The sequence below is a fragment of the Protomyctophum bolini genome, assembly GCF_963924005.1.
Source record: "Protomyctophum bolini genome assembly, chromosome: 21".
NCBI lineage: Eukaryota > Metazoa > Chordata > Actinopteri > Myctophiformes > Myctophidae > Protomyctophum > Protomyctophum bolini.
The window spans coordinates 5,013,559-5,027,682 of NC_137882.1; the positions used below are offsets into that span (position 1 = coordinate 5,013,559).

At 50.6% G+C, this 14,124-nt stretch overlaps 1 protein-coding gene across 1 annotated transcript in view; it reads left to right on the top strand.

Moving 5' to 3' along the window:
• Window positions 1–13,855, top strand: part of LOC308336040 (ras-responsive element-binding protein 1-like) — a 40,963-nt gene extending 27,108 nt beyond the window's left edge. Inside the window, 8 exon segments of the mRNA XM_080793284.1 lie at window positions 1–1,300; window positions 2,409–2,599; window positions 3,800–3,997; window positions 5,215–5,373; window positions 5,964–6,140; window positions 6,713–6,822; window positions 7,260–8,049; window positions 8,343–13,855. The exon segment at window positions 1–1,300 is cut by the window's left edge and continues 846 nt beyond it. Coding sequence (XP_080649410.1) covers window positions 1–1,300; window positions 2,409–2,599; window positions 3,800–3,997; window positions 5,215–5,373; window positions 5,964–6,140; window positions 6,713–6,822; window positions 7,260–8,049; window positions 8,343–9,256 — 3,839 coding nt within the window. The 3' untranslated portion in view covers window positions 9,257–13,855.
• The last annotated feature ends 269 nt before the right edge of the window (window positions 13,856–14,124 follow it).

The following is a 14,124-nucleotide window of genomic DNA, read 5'->3' on the forward strand; positions in this document are numbered from 1 at the left end:
ACCTGCGCACGCACAACGGCTGCCAGAGGAAGCCCTTCGAGTGCCGGCGCTGCGGCGCGGCCTTCCTCGCCAAGCGCAACTGCATCCACCACCTGCTGAAGCAGCACCCCGAGGTCCAGGAGAAGGAGATCGAGGAGCACATCGCCACACTGCTGCCGGCCGCCACCACTGCTGGCACCGCCCCTGCTGGCTCCGCCCCCGCCGCCATCACCGTGGCTACCGCCACCGCCGCCGTCGTCACCCCTGTGGCCTCGGCGACCTCGGCTCGCTCCGGCCCGGCCGGCCTGCCGCTGGCGAACGGTCTGAGCCTCCTCCGTCACCACCACCACCACCACATCAAGGTGGAGGAGAGCCAGCTCTACTCCGCGGCGGAGGAGAGCCTGCAGCTCTACTCCGCGGCGGACGAACTCGACCAGCCGCTGGACTTCTCCGCCAAGGGCCGGAGGGTGGGAGGAGGAGGAGGAGGGGGAGGGGGGCAGGGCGCCTTGCTGCCCGGGGTCAAAGTGGAGGAGCTCTCCGATCCGGGGTTCCAGTGCCTGCTGGACCCGGACCAGCCCATAGACCTGTCCATCCCCAGCAAGAGGCAGAGGAGGGAGGCGGCGGGACCCACGGTGGGGAGCGGGGAGAGGGAGGTTAAGGTAAAGATGATGGGGAGCGGGGAGAGGGAGATAAAGAAGGAGCCGGGGAGTGCCATCAGCACTGAAACACCACCACCAACACCACAACCACCACAAAAACAACCACCACCACCACCACAACAACCACCACCACCACAACAACAGCAACAACAACAACATAATCACAGCCTGGGTTTGACTAAAGTCCTGCAGGTGGAGGAGAGGAACGCCCCCATCCTGCCCCCACTGCACCCACACCCTCAGCCCGGCTGCTACCAGCTTCCCCCCGCATCCACCTCCACCTCCTCCACGCCAGCGTGCCTCTCTGGCCTCAACAACCCCGCCCGAGCCCTGAGGCTCAAGCCGCTGCTCCCTAAACCCGTCTCCTCCTCCTCGGCCTCCGCAGCCTCCTCCTCCTCCATCGTCTCCTCCTCCTGCTCCTCCTCCTCGTCCCTGTCCTCCTCCTCGCTGAAGGAGCTGCCTCCCCTGGCCTCCATCGCTCAGATCATCCACTCGGTCTCCGGAGCTCCGGAGCTGCTGAAGAGAGAGGCCGGCTCGCTGGACGGGAAGGCCCAGGGAGGGCTCACTTCCTCCCAGGCGGACTCGGCTGTCCCGGACGCGGCCGGTCCCACCGTGGCCAGCTCAGAGATCCAGACTGAGAGCACTGCGAAGAGACCTGCCAGGTGGGTTGAGTGGGTTCCATTCATTAGAACATGAATGAATGTCTTCAGATTATGTGTGGCGTGTCTATATTGTAATCGACTAGAAGTTCGAGAAATACCCGTATGTGTCTCTCGGAATTATAAAGCAGAGCTACATTCCATAAGAAAGGCGCCCTATAGAGACCCGGGAAAAGAAATCCCTGTTCATTTTCCTCATAGACTTTTCAGAAAGTACTTATTTAACCCATTTTGACCTGAGATCAGATTCTAAAAATGTCTTCTACATCCTGGCAGTTTTCAGAAAAATGAAAACTGTCTATATGTCAGTCGTTCTTCGACTTTTCAAAAACAGCTGATCTACAAGCTCGTAGGTCAGCTTTAGCTATTTTTCAATAGCTGAAGCATAACATAACCCCAAAATGGGTTAAAGACATTTACGCCGCGGACAAAGCCAACTCTTGTCGTGACAAACCATGACAACCAACACAATGTTTTGGGCCGAACAAATAATTAGAAAGTAGAAAAATACCGCAGGTTACAACACTTTTTTTTTGTTGTTTTTCTTTTCTTGTAATTATTTGTTTGCTCCAAAATATTGTGTTTGTCACGACTCGAGTTGGCTTCGCACGACGCTTAAAAGGTCTTTAAATAAATACTTTTTGAAATGTCTATGAGAAAGAAAATGCATTGACAGCCGTCCATTTTTTTGAGTATGCAAATCTGTGCCTGGTTTGGCTGGGACCAGATTACACAGATGACCATTTTTCTTACGTCATCGTTGAGAGCTGGGACCAGAGTACATGGTGTGTATATGTATGACTAGCTCTCAATGATGACGTAAGAGAAATGGTCATCTGTGTAATCTGGTCCCAGCAAACCAGGCACAGATTTGCTTACACAGAAAAGTGGTTGACGGCTGTCACATTGAAGAGACCGGGCGAAATTATTACTTGCGCGCTCTGCTTGCGCAAGTAATTATTTCCTCGGCCTGGCGTCGTCACGAAAGGGGGGCGGGACTGCGACGCTCCACACATAGAAGTTCTTGTTATATCATGTATTACCTATAAAACATGGTGGTCAGAGACGGGCCTGTCTGAAATAACCATCCCACCTCCGTCGGCTCAAACAGAAAGCGCTCCAGGAAGAGGGCGAGGGCCGCCAAGGAGAAGGCGGCCGTGGCCAACCACAACACGGGGAGTGGAATCGACCTGGAGTCCAGCGGAGAGTTCGCCAGCGTGGAGAGGATGCTGGCGACCACCGACGCCAACAAGTTCAGCACCTACCTCCAGACGGGAGCCGCAGACCTGGCAACCAAGAGAAGTAAGTTCACCACCTAACTGTACCTCCAGACCGGAGCCGCAGACCTGGCAACCAAGAGAAGTAAGTTCACCACCTACCGTACCTCCAGACCGGGACCCGCTGACCTGGCAACCAAAGAGAAGTGAAGGCCTATTCATTCATAGTCTGGATTTTCGGTGGTGAGCTGACCACCGCTGACCACCGCGAAATAACGTTGAGCGGTGGTGAGTAAAAACAGAGAGAAGGGGCTGGAGCGGTGGCGGTGGTTGGCTCTTCACCGCGGCTCAGTGACGTCATGTTGTAGTTTGGTGGTCACCTCAGTGACGTCATGTTGTAGTTCGGTGGTCACCCCACCACCGATAATCCAGACTATGTATGAGCCTTTAGAGAGAGAGAGAGAGAGAGAGAGAGAGAGAGAGAGATAGACGGATGGTAGAGCGCTATAGATGGACAGATACTGTAGACGGGGACGATGCATGCTGAATTGGAAGTGAGGAGACGGTATGAGTAGAGGAACCAGCTCCGTGGCCTTGTGGGTTGAGTGTCCGCCCTGAGACTGGGAGGTTCTATCCCCGGCCCGGGTCATACCAAACTCTGAAAAATGGGACCCAGTGCCTCCCTGCTTGGCACTCAGCATCAAGGGTTGGATTGGGGGTATAAGTCCCTGCGACATACTAGCGTCATGTCCAGGGGGTGTACTTGTACATCAAGCTGCCGAAACAGGAGATAGGCTCCTGCCCTATGGGCCTCATGGCTACAGAAACATGAGATAGGCTCCTGCCCCTATGGGCCTCATGGCTACAGAAACAAACAGGAGATAGGCTCCTGCCCCTATGGGCCTCATGGCTACACAAACAGGAGATAGGCTCCTGCCCCCTATGGGCCTCATGGCTACAGAAACAGGAGATAGGCTCCTGCCCCTATGGGCCTCATGGCTACAGAAACAGGAGATAGGCTCCTGCCCCCTATGGGCCTCATTGCTACAGAAACAGGAGATAGGCTCCTGCCCCCTATGGGCCTCTATATGGGCTCTGCAAGGCTTACTTAACTTATGACTAGAGGAATGGACTTGTGCATAAATAGGTCAAAAGATTGATTTAGAGATAGATGCAGACATAGCTACACATCCACACAGACACCCATAGACCCCACAGCGCCAGTGCTCTGACAGTGTGTGTGTGTGTGTGTGTGTGTGTGTGTGTCCGTGCCGTGCCATTCCAGACCCCGACAGACACGACAGAGGCGTAGAAGAGTCGGGGGGGACTCATGGGGAGGAGGGTAAGCCCACCACGTTGGCGCCTCAGTCCAAAGGCAAGAAGAACGCGTACTCCAACTCTGTGCAGAAAATGACCTGTCCCTTCTGTCCCCGAGTCTTCCCCTGGGCCAGCTCGCTGCAGAGGCACATGCTGACGCACACTGGTGAGAACACACACACACGCACGCACGCACGCACACACACACACACACACACACACACACACACACACACACACACACACATACGAGCACACACATTATATTATATTATATTATATTGGGCAGCAGTGGCTCACGGGGTGTAGAGTGGGCCGGTATAGAACTGCCCCGGACGGAAACCGTGAGGTTCTCAGTTCGATCCCGAGCTCTCCCCGCAGAGTTTAGCGTCCTTGAGCGATACTCTGAAGCCCCTCGTTGAGCAGGTTGGCGCTCCCGTGCATGGTTTCGTCCGCCATCGGTGTCTGAGTGAGTGTGTGTGTGTGTGTGTGTGTGTGTGTGTGTGTGTGAATGGGTGAATGTAATGCACAATCTATTGGCTTTGGATAAAAGCGCTATATAAATGCACCAAATTGCCACACGCGAGAACATGCACGCACACACACAGACACACACACACACACACACACGCACACACGCACGCACGGTTTACCTGGAACCCCAGAAATGTCTGCCGGGTTTCCGTTGAAGCACCAACGGTTCCAAGAATCTAGAACGGAACCAAAAAGATATTTTGGTGGAAAAGGGGCCTCAATCAATGTACGTTTGATGTGTGTGTTCACCATGCTTAAAGGACCACTTCACCACTTTTCAACCTATCTTCATATAATTAGGTCCTCACTAATAATCATGAAACAATTGTGCAATTCTTTTCTACTCTGTCTGTGTCTCATAGGAGGGCTGTGGGCAGTTCAGTCTTCCAGTGACATTATCGATGGGGGGGAATACAAGCTAATACAAACGGCAGGCTTTCTAGTCCTGAAAAGTTGCCTAATGATGATGTCACTGGAAGACGGTTTCTAAACTGCCCACAGCCCTCCTATGAGACACAGACCAGAGTAGAAAAATATCATGCCATTTTTTTCATGATTATTAGTAAGGACCTATTATATGAAGATAGGTTGACAAGTGGTGAAGTGGTCCTTTAATGTAAGCCACCCTGGATCATGCTCAATAGTAAATTGTAACCACCCCCCCCCTCTCTCTCTCTCTCTCTCTCTCTCCGTCCCCCTCTCTCTCTCTCTCTCTCTCCCCCCCTCTCTCTCTCTCCCCCTCTCTCTCTCTCTCTCTCTCTCTCTCTCCCCCTCTCTCCCCCTCTCTCTCTCTCTCTCTCTCTCTCTCTCTCTCTCTCTCTCTCTGTCTCTCTCTCTCTCTCCCCACAGGTCAGAAGCCGTTCCCCTGTCCTAACTGCGATGCCTTCTTCTCCACCAAGTCCAACTGTGAGCGCCACCTGCTGAGGAAGCACGGGGTTACAAACCGCTCCATGAGACGCAACGGCTCCCTGAAGAAGGACGGAGACGAGGGATCTCATGACAGCGGAGGTGTGTGTGCGTGCGTGTGGGTGGTTGTGTGTGTGTGCGTGTGGGTGGGTGTGTGTGTGTGTGTGTGTGTGTGCGTGCGCACATGCTTGTAGATCATAAAGTGAATGGCAAATCGAGTGGCAAAGTGAGTTTAATGTCGTTTAATGTTGTTTAATGCAATCAAATACAACTTTTCTGTTTGGATGTAAGGGCCTGTCAAGGCCAGAAAGTAGTTTTTGACACTCTTTCTAGCCTTGACAGCCCGTACATCCAAACAGAAAAGTCCTGTCTGATTGCATTAAACGACATTAAACTCACTTCATGCATGATGTGTGTGCATGCCATTCTGTTTAAAAACATCATTCACCCCCTAGTATAAACGTATGAAAAGCATTGACCCACTGCTGTGCTGTACCATCATTCACCCTAGTATAAACGTATGAAAAGCATTGACCCACTGCTGTGCTGTACCTGACCGGTGTGTGTGTGGTGTTTTAAAGCATTGACCCACTGCTGTGCTGTACCTGACCGGTGTGTGTGGTGTTTTAAAGCATTGACCCACTGCTGTGCTGTACCTGACCGGTGTGTGTGTGGTGTTTTGCGTGTCACAGACAGCCAGTCAGACACGGAGCAGACTACCCCAGAGGCCGTGGACCTGAGCGGTTCGGCCACAGAGTCCAGATCCACTCCAGACCAACTCCGGGCCGCGTCTTCCTCAGACCTGCCCCGGGCGTCGCATGGCGGCGGCCGAGTCACCCGGTCGAGCCCCGGCTCCAGGCGCAGCCAAGGTCAGTGGAGAGTTGTGTCACTGACCTGAGATCAGATTCTAAAAAAATGTCCTATTACATCCTGACAGTTTCATTATTAACCCATTCTGACCTGAGATCAGATTCTAAAAGTGTCTTCGATTTTTCAAAAAATAGCAGACCTACAAGCTCCGTGGTGCACTGGTACTCAAACCTCAGGATCCACAGAATTATCTGTATTTGGTCTTAAATACAGGGGCTTAAAGTTCTCAGTCCTGGGGACGGATTTTTAATGAGATCAGTGCAGATTGTCAAAAAACAAACTGTTTCAGTCTTGGGATTTATTTTGGGGCTTTAAGCCCTGGGACCCCCATCTGAAAATGTTCCAGGTCACAAATGCGCGATGTCAGGGACCATGTGGTCAAGATTCAAGATTCAATTTTGTTTCAGTGCACTAAAAAAACAGAAAGACCCATATTCACGTCACATATTCAGAACAAGATATGAAAGTACACAAACATCATATGAAGGGGGACTGATAAATAAGAAGAATGCAAAACGCCACAGGTCATGTTGAATAAACGTGTCAACGTGTGTGTTTGTTGTGCTTGTAGGACCCAGTCCTGCTCCCAGCTTCACCGATGAGTCGGGAACAGACTCGTCAGGGAACATGGACCACCTGGCAGAGAACAAAGCAGCTCGGCCGCCACAGAACAACTGCAAGGTGAAGCGCGTTTCCTGTAGTCCATACTGAACTATTATTCATTCATCACATCCAGTGGATACGTGTTCTTTTTATGTGTTTTTTATTCCACGCAATGTTTTGTGTTGACACTCAAAATTGTCCATTCATTCAATGTCAATGGGATTGCATGTTTGTGTGTGTAGGACAAGGTTTGTGTTGGCACATACACTAGAAGTTGGACATAGGAGCCCCTCAAAAAATGGGTAGTATATTGTTTAGAGACCAAGTGGTTCCCAAACCTTTTAGCTCGAGACCCAAAGCTGACATTCGACGTTTGCCCCGCGAACCAAACAAATGGCAGATACAAGCTCACAATGCGAGGCGCTGTCTGCTCTCTGTGTGTACCTTGTTTAAATGCATCTGATGTGTGTTTAGATGTTTAAATCGTTTCAATGCCTAAATTGTGAATCTCTTAGATGGAGGCTGACGAGGACGACGAGGACTCTCAGAGCAACAAGAGCCTGGACCTCAACTTCGCCAGCAAGCTCATCGATTTCACCTCCTCCTTCACCTTCTCCTCCTCCACCCCAGCGCCCGCCTGCTCCACCGCCGACCAGCGACCGCTCCACGCCTCCTCCTCGGCCCTTCCTCCCCCGCCCCCCCCGGCGGCGGCGGCGGAGGAGAAGAAGAAGCCTCTCACCTCCACCCCCGGCGGCGGCACGAAGCCTGCGCCCGAGTACAGACACGTGTGCCGCGTGTGCAAGAAGAGCTTCCGCTACGCCACCACCCTGGCTCGCCACGAGAGGGCGCACCTGAGCGAGGAGACGGCGGCGGTGCCCGCGCTGCTGCTGCTGCCGTCGCCCGCCGCGGCAACGACATCGCCAGCCGCGGGCGTCAAGGAGGAGGAGGAGGAGGTGAGCGTGAGAGCGGAAGAGAGGAACGCAGCGTCGAAGGACCAGGAGAACAAAGTGGAGGAGCAGGAGAGAGAGATCACGGAGAGAGAGGCGAGGCGAGGGGAGAGCGAGGGAGGGGAGAGCGGGGAGTCGGGGGACGAGGAGGAGGAGGAGGAAGAGGAGGAGGAGGAGGAGATGGACATGGACAAAGAGAGGAGCGACGAGGAGGGAGGAGCATCGGAACCAAAGAAGGAGGAGGAGGGAGGCGAGGGCGGAGACAGCCGTGTGGACAAGAGGAAGAAGATCTGCAACGTGTGCGGCAAGCGGTTCTGGTCCATGCAGGATCTGACCCGACACATGCGCTCACACACTGGTAAGGCGCGAACACACACACACAGTTCAGTTCACACTTCAACATGTCTCTCGTTCAAAATATGAAGCGAGCGATCATCAGCAATATACTGTATGTGTGTGTCGGCGCTGATTGTGTTCACGTGGGAAATTGTTTTTTTTTTACTATTGTCGTACCAGTGCCAGACATGTAATCGTGTGTTTTCCTGGTTTAGGCGAGCGTCCGTACCAGTGCCAGACATGTAATCGTGTGTTTTCCTGCAGGCGAGCGTCCGTACCAGTGCCAGACATGTAACTGTGTGTTGTCCTGTACAGGCGAGCGTCCGTACCAGTGCCAGACATGCGAGCGGACCTTCACTCTGAAGCACAGCCTGGTGCGTCACCAGAGGATCCACCTGAAGCCCCGAGGGGACCCGGGCGCCTCCTCCTCCGCCCCGTCCTCCATCGGCTGCCACGACGACGGCGGCAGCGAGGACGGAGACCTCTCCTGCACCCCCACCTCCACCTGCCCCCCCTCAGGGGACGAGAGCGAAGGAGGAGGAGGAGGAGGTGGAGAAGAAGGCAAGGAGCTGGATGAGGAGGAGGAAGAGGAGGAGGACCAAATCAAACAGGAGTCCAGTGAAGAAGCGGTAACGAGCAATAAGCCCCAGCCTTCAGTTGACCGATCGCAGCCGTCGTCTGGTTCCGGTCCTGTGGAGGCTGCCGGTCCGTCTGGTTCCGGTCCTGTGGAGGCCGCCGGTCCGTCTGGTTCCGGTCCTGTGGAGGCCGCCGGTCCGGAATGCTCCGCAGCGGAGGTGGGCGGCGGCGCCTCGGGACCTGGGTCCGAGTCGACGCCCGAGGGTTCCTCGTTCGGCTCGGAGAGTCCTCCGGAACGCCTCTCCGACGTTCCGGCAGAGCCCGCGACACCGACGGAGAGCCACGCCGCTTCCCACAAAGCAACGGCGACCGAGACTCCTGGCGAACGGCCAGGCGGCGGCGGCGGCGGCGACGCCACGGCCGCCGGACCCTCGGCATCCAAAGAGCCCTCGTCGTCCTCACCTTCCCACTCGTCCTCCAGCCCGGGACAGGCTCCGCTGGCCTCTGGCCCCACGGAGGGCCCGGGACAGGCTCCGCTGGCCTCTGGCCCCACGGAGGGCTTCATCCAGGGGCTGCTGGAGGTCCACGCCCAGCCCCCCACGTTGGAGCACATTCTGCCCGGTGGAGAGCCCCCTCTGGTGGGGGTGGAGTGAAGGGAGGAGGAGCCCCCCCTGTTCTCCACTGGATCTAAACCAATGTCACCTTTAGTGCCATAAGATAAATAAAAGACAGCAGACGACGATGAGGATGAAGCAAAAATGAATACAAAAGCCTCCAAAAGCTGATGACTTTGATTCAACAAAGAAGATGAAAACGTTTTCTAATAAAAGTGCCTTACTACTAGCTTCTCCTTCTATGAGATGTCTTTTTTTTGTTTTTGATGTCTTTACCTACATCGTTTCACAAGATGGATCTAATTTTTATAGCTTTTTATGATGATGGCAGTGATTTGCATCATTATTTTTTCATGCGGGGAATCTCTATCTTTCAGCAATAAATGAATGACTTGATGATTTATATATTGACTCCGATTTCTAAGAAATTTTGTGATCAAGTTAGGCGGACAGACAGACAGACAGACAGACAGGGTGGGACATACTGTCTGTGTCTAGATTTATTTTTCTGTATTTAAACCATAATTGGGCTCCAACCAGATAAACAAATTCTGTTGAGGGTTCGAGTTGCGAAAACTGAGCAAGACGCTAAACATTAGTTTAGTTGTCCATTAGCCACCGTGGGCTCTGGGTATTTCTGGACATGAACCGGCCTCTTTCTGTCTCACCAGCCCACAGTTTGGAGTCTTTTTAGATTAGAAGAGAAACGAAAGCCGTCTTGTCTGCCAAACGTGGCTAGACTTAATTTACCAGCTGTGTTTGGCTGGTGGTGGTGATTCTCGAACAGCAAAACCATCTACTCCTGGAACAAACTGAGGAAGCCTTTTTCATAACTGGAAAAAAAAAACAGACCCCTGTCCGAATCGGGACGAGTGGAACGGACAGACCGATGGATCTTTTGGCATCTCATTCGATTCTTTCGAGTCTTCGCCTGCACGGCCAAAACGGGAGTCTCTAGGTGACGCCTGCCTGGTCTACTGCTGTCTGTATTTGATGGACTGAAGTGTTTTTTTTTGTGTTTTTGTACGTTGAGAACACACAAGGGCAGACCTTTGACAAATTGTCAACACATCATCACACCCAACCTCTCCCTGTGAAAACAGACTATTCAAAGGATGGATGTACACAGTAGCGGTTTATGGTTTTGTGGTCTTCTGTTCTTTCTTTATGCATCACCATGCTACAGTATACACATCTGCTCATCCCATCCATATGTCCCTCTCTCTTGCCATAGACTGATATGGGCAATATTTGCTCGGCTCTAAGAGTTGTTTGTGTGTGTGTGTGTGTGTGTGTGTGTGTGTTAGTTAGTGATTTCTTATTCATAGTCATTCTCGGTTGAGTCCCTGTCTTTGTTGGCCATGAGGCGTGTGTGTGTCTGTGTGTACGTGTGTGTGTGTGTGTGTGTGTGTCTGTGTGTGCGCGGTTGAGTGAGAGCATCATTAATGGGATTCAGGTGAAGGGAGGGGGAAACCTTTGTGTATTTTTACCTGAACAAACCTACTTTTTTTTCTGTGTGAGTGAATGTGTGCACGCGTGTATGTGGTCCAACTCCCCCAGCGCTCTTCTCTCTCACCGTCGCCCCCCCCTTAGTGTTAAGCTTCATTCAAGGGCCTCTGAAAAGTGTTAACCAAACACACGTTGCTAACGTCCGACCCGGGTTCAGCTTGACACCTCCAGTGTACCTGTACCGCTCCAAGGTCTGCGATAAGAGCTGATTTCAGACCAGCTCACACACACGGAGGTCGATGACCAGGTCTACATAATGTCCTCCCCAAGTGTCTTCCAACCCTGTAACCTGAACCACGGACAACACTGCATGACCAAGCAGGCTAACCTGGGCTATGGACTATGGTTGTTCTCGAAGTGGGGTCCCGGGACCCCCTTGTGGTTGCTTAAGAAGAGGGTTCCAAATGGACCCCGTCCATCATGTCTGTAACCCCCTACTTGAGAGTGTACGAATGGAACTCTCAGGGTTATGGGCGTGACCTTGACATTAAAACGTTTTAGAGAAACGATGATGCTAGATGCGACCTTGGGCCAACCAGGGCCCAGGGTAGCCTGGTTCCTTGGCCCAGGGTAGCCTGGTTCCTTGGCCCAGGGTAGCCTGGTTCCTTGGCCCGGTTCTCTTGTAAGGCCAAAAACGGGAAGCTAGCGTTTCCACTCATTTTCCCCTCTACAACTAGCACGGTTCCTTATTGGACCTTCCTGGGTTCGTAACATGGTTAGTTAGTTGACTCTGAACTGACGTGTTTGGCCCGGCACTCTGGGTTCTGGTCCAAAGCCTTAATTGGACGCTTTCCCCTCCCCTATATCAGGTTCATGTTTGGGATTGGATGGATGGATGGATGAGGGGAGTTGAACACTATTAATGTTGCAGTTCATAATCTTTTAGGCAGTTTTCTTTTTTTTTTCTCCATTATTAGTGGTCTACTTGAACTGCATCACCCTGCTCCCCCCACCCCACCCCACCCCAAACCAACCTCCCTAATCAGAACCTTTGACCTTTAAAGGGGGTGGGGGGGGGGTGGGGGGCACCTATCAACGATGGCGTCAGAACCAGTGCATTTGTTAATGCAGTCCTTTGTTTCTTGTATAATTTCCTTCCACTTTTTCTTTTTTTTCCTCGTTTTTTCTTTTTTTTTCTACGTCAAGAAACCTCAATAAACAAAACAAAACAAACCTCAGCAGCTCACGACAAAACTGTACAGCATTGGACAGACGACAAAGACAGACGACAAAGACAGACAGACAGACAGACAGACAGACAGACAGACAGACAGACAGACAGACAGACAGACGGACGGACGGACGGACAGTCGCGGAGTCCACACAATAACATCCTAATGTCTCCATTTGTAACACTTGACAGTGCACTGCGTGCAGTGGACAGATAGAGGAAGATGTGTCGAAACTCATTTTGCTGACCGTCGGCTACAGGCACGTTAGTGGCACTAACCCAACCCCAAACTACTTGTACTATTATTATTACTTACTACTAACTAACTAACTTAACTACTACAGCACATCGCAGCACAATCAGGACAGAGAGAGAGAGAGAGAGAGAGACTACGTGAAAGAGTGTTCTTTTTTTTTTTTTCTTAATGCGGTAGTATTATTATATCCGAGAGCTGAGGGATTCAAACAGAGGAGGAGGAGGAGGAGGCATAACAAGAGAGTTCAGAGGTTTTTATAAATGATGCCCCATCTAAGCAGCTTGTGGTGGCGGACCCCTTGTGGTCACCCCCCTCCCCCCCTCTCTCTCGCCATATACTGTAATAACGGCAGAATTAAAAGACATTCTGTTTCTTTTTCGCCAAAGCGTGAACTGGGCTTAACCACGTGAACCCTATAGTGTCCCCCTTCCGTTAATGATAGGCAAACGTTTTTCTTCGAGATTATTACGTATTATAGATCGCCTATTTTCAGGCGAAGGTATTTGGCGTGGAGAGGAAATAAAGGAGGAGGAAGGCCTTGCACATACAGAGCCCTGGGCGACTCCAGGCAACCAAGAATATCGTACGTGGGGTTTAAATGGTTAAGGCACAGCAGGAGATGCTAAATGCAAGAACTCGCACACTAGACTATGAGCTTCTCCTTTTTCACGTATCTTTGTCCCCCCCCCCCTTCCCTTAGTTTATGTGTTTATGTACAGTGTGTGTGTGTGTGTGTGTGTGTGTGTGTGTGTGTGTGTGTGTGTGTGTGTGTGCGGCCATATGAATACTGGAGTTCCATTGGAATGCACATGAACTGTTTTTAAATGTATTTATTTGGATCCCAGGCGTGCATATGCACTTGAGTGTGTGTGTGTGTGTGTGTGTGTGTGTGTGTGTGTGTGTGTGTGTTCCTACGTACGTGCGTGTGTCAAGTTAGTTTCTATGATGACTTGAGGAGAAGCCATGTATTACTGATGTATTTGCTGCAGACGGAGGGCGACCATTGTTGTTGCGTTTCTCCTCTGATGTTGTGCAGACTAAACTGGCCCGTCTTATCAGGTCGGGCGGAAAGCAGGACTTAGCAATAATAATAATGATGATAATAATCAATATCTGAATCGGAGAGAAAAAAAAGCTTTATTATAGATCACCTGTATATGAGTTGATATTAAACGGACTGTGGTTGGGTCTATTTGTTTCGTTGTTAGTTTGGCTTAGACATGATTTTATTTGTTTTGTTTTTCGGTAATGTTTTTCATATATGATATATATATATATATATCATATATACATATGTATATATATATATATATACGGTATATATGTGTATATATATATATATTTCATATATATGTATGTATATATAAATGCGTATAAAAACTGTGAAAATCTATTGTGTTCAGTTAAAGGGTGGTTTTTAGGTTAGGTTATAATTTCTTCTGCATGTTAACCTGATTTGTTCAATTATGGATGATTTGTTGTTTTACTTTAAAAAAAATGTTCTCAGTTTCCGTTTCTATCTATCATATTATAAATATATATATATATATAAATATCTCGCTCTCAGGGTCTTTCTAAAAATCCATTATACAAATACACCCTTTTTTTTCCCCCTGAGTTGCAAGAGGTTCTTCCCGAGTCATGATTATTTGTCTTTCTTTTTTTGTTTTAATTTTATTTTCTTTGTTTTCTTTCTTTTTTTTTTGTTGGGGGTGGGGTGGGGGGGGGGGGGGGGGGTTATGATTATTCAGAACTGTCAATCACTACATTAAGCACTTGACTGTGAAGCTTGACATCAGAAAAGAACAGAAAACAATCTTGATGGATTTCTTCTTTTTTTTTAAATATACATCTTCTGTTTTTGTTTAACCACCTTTAACTTCTATTTGCTTCTCTTCAACAAGCGCTCTCTCTCTCTCTCTCTCTCTCTCTCCCCGCTTTTAAGCAGTGGAACATCCCAAATCAAGGGTT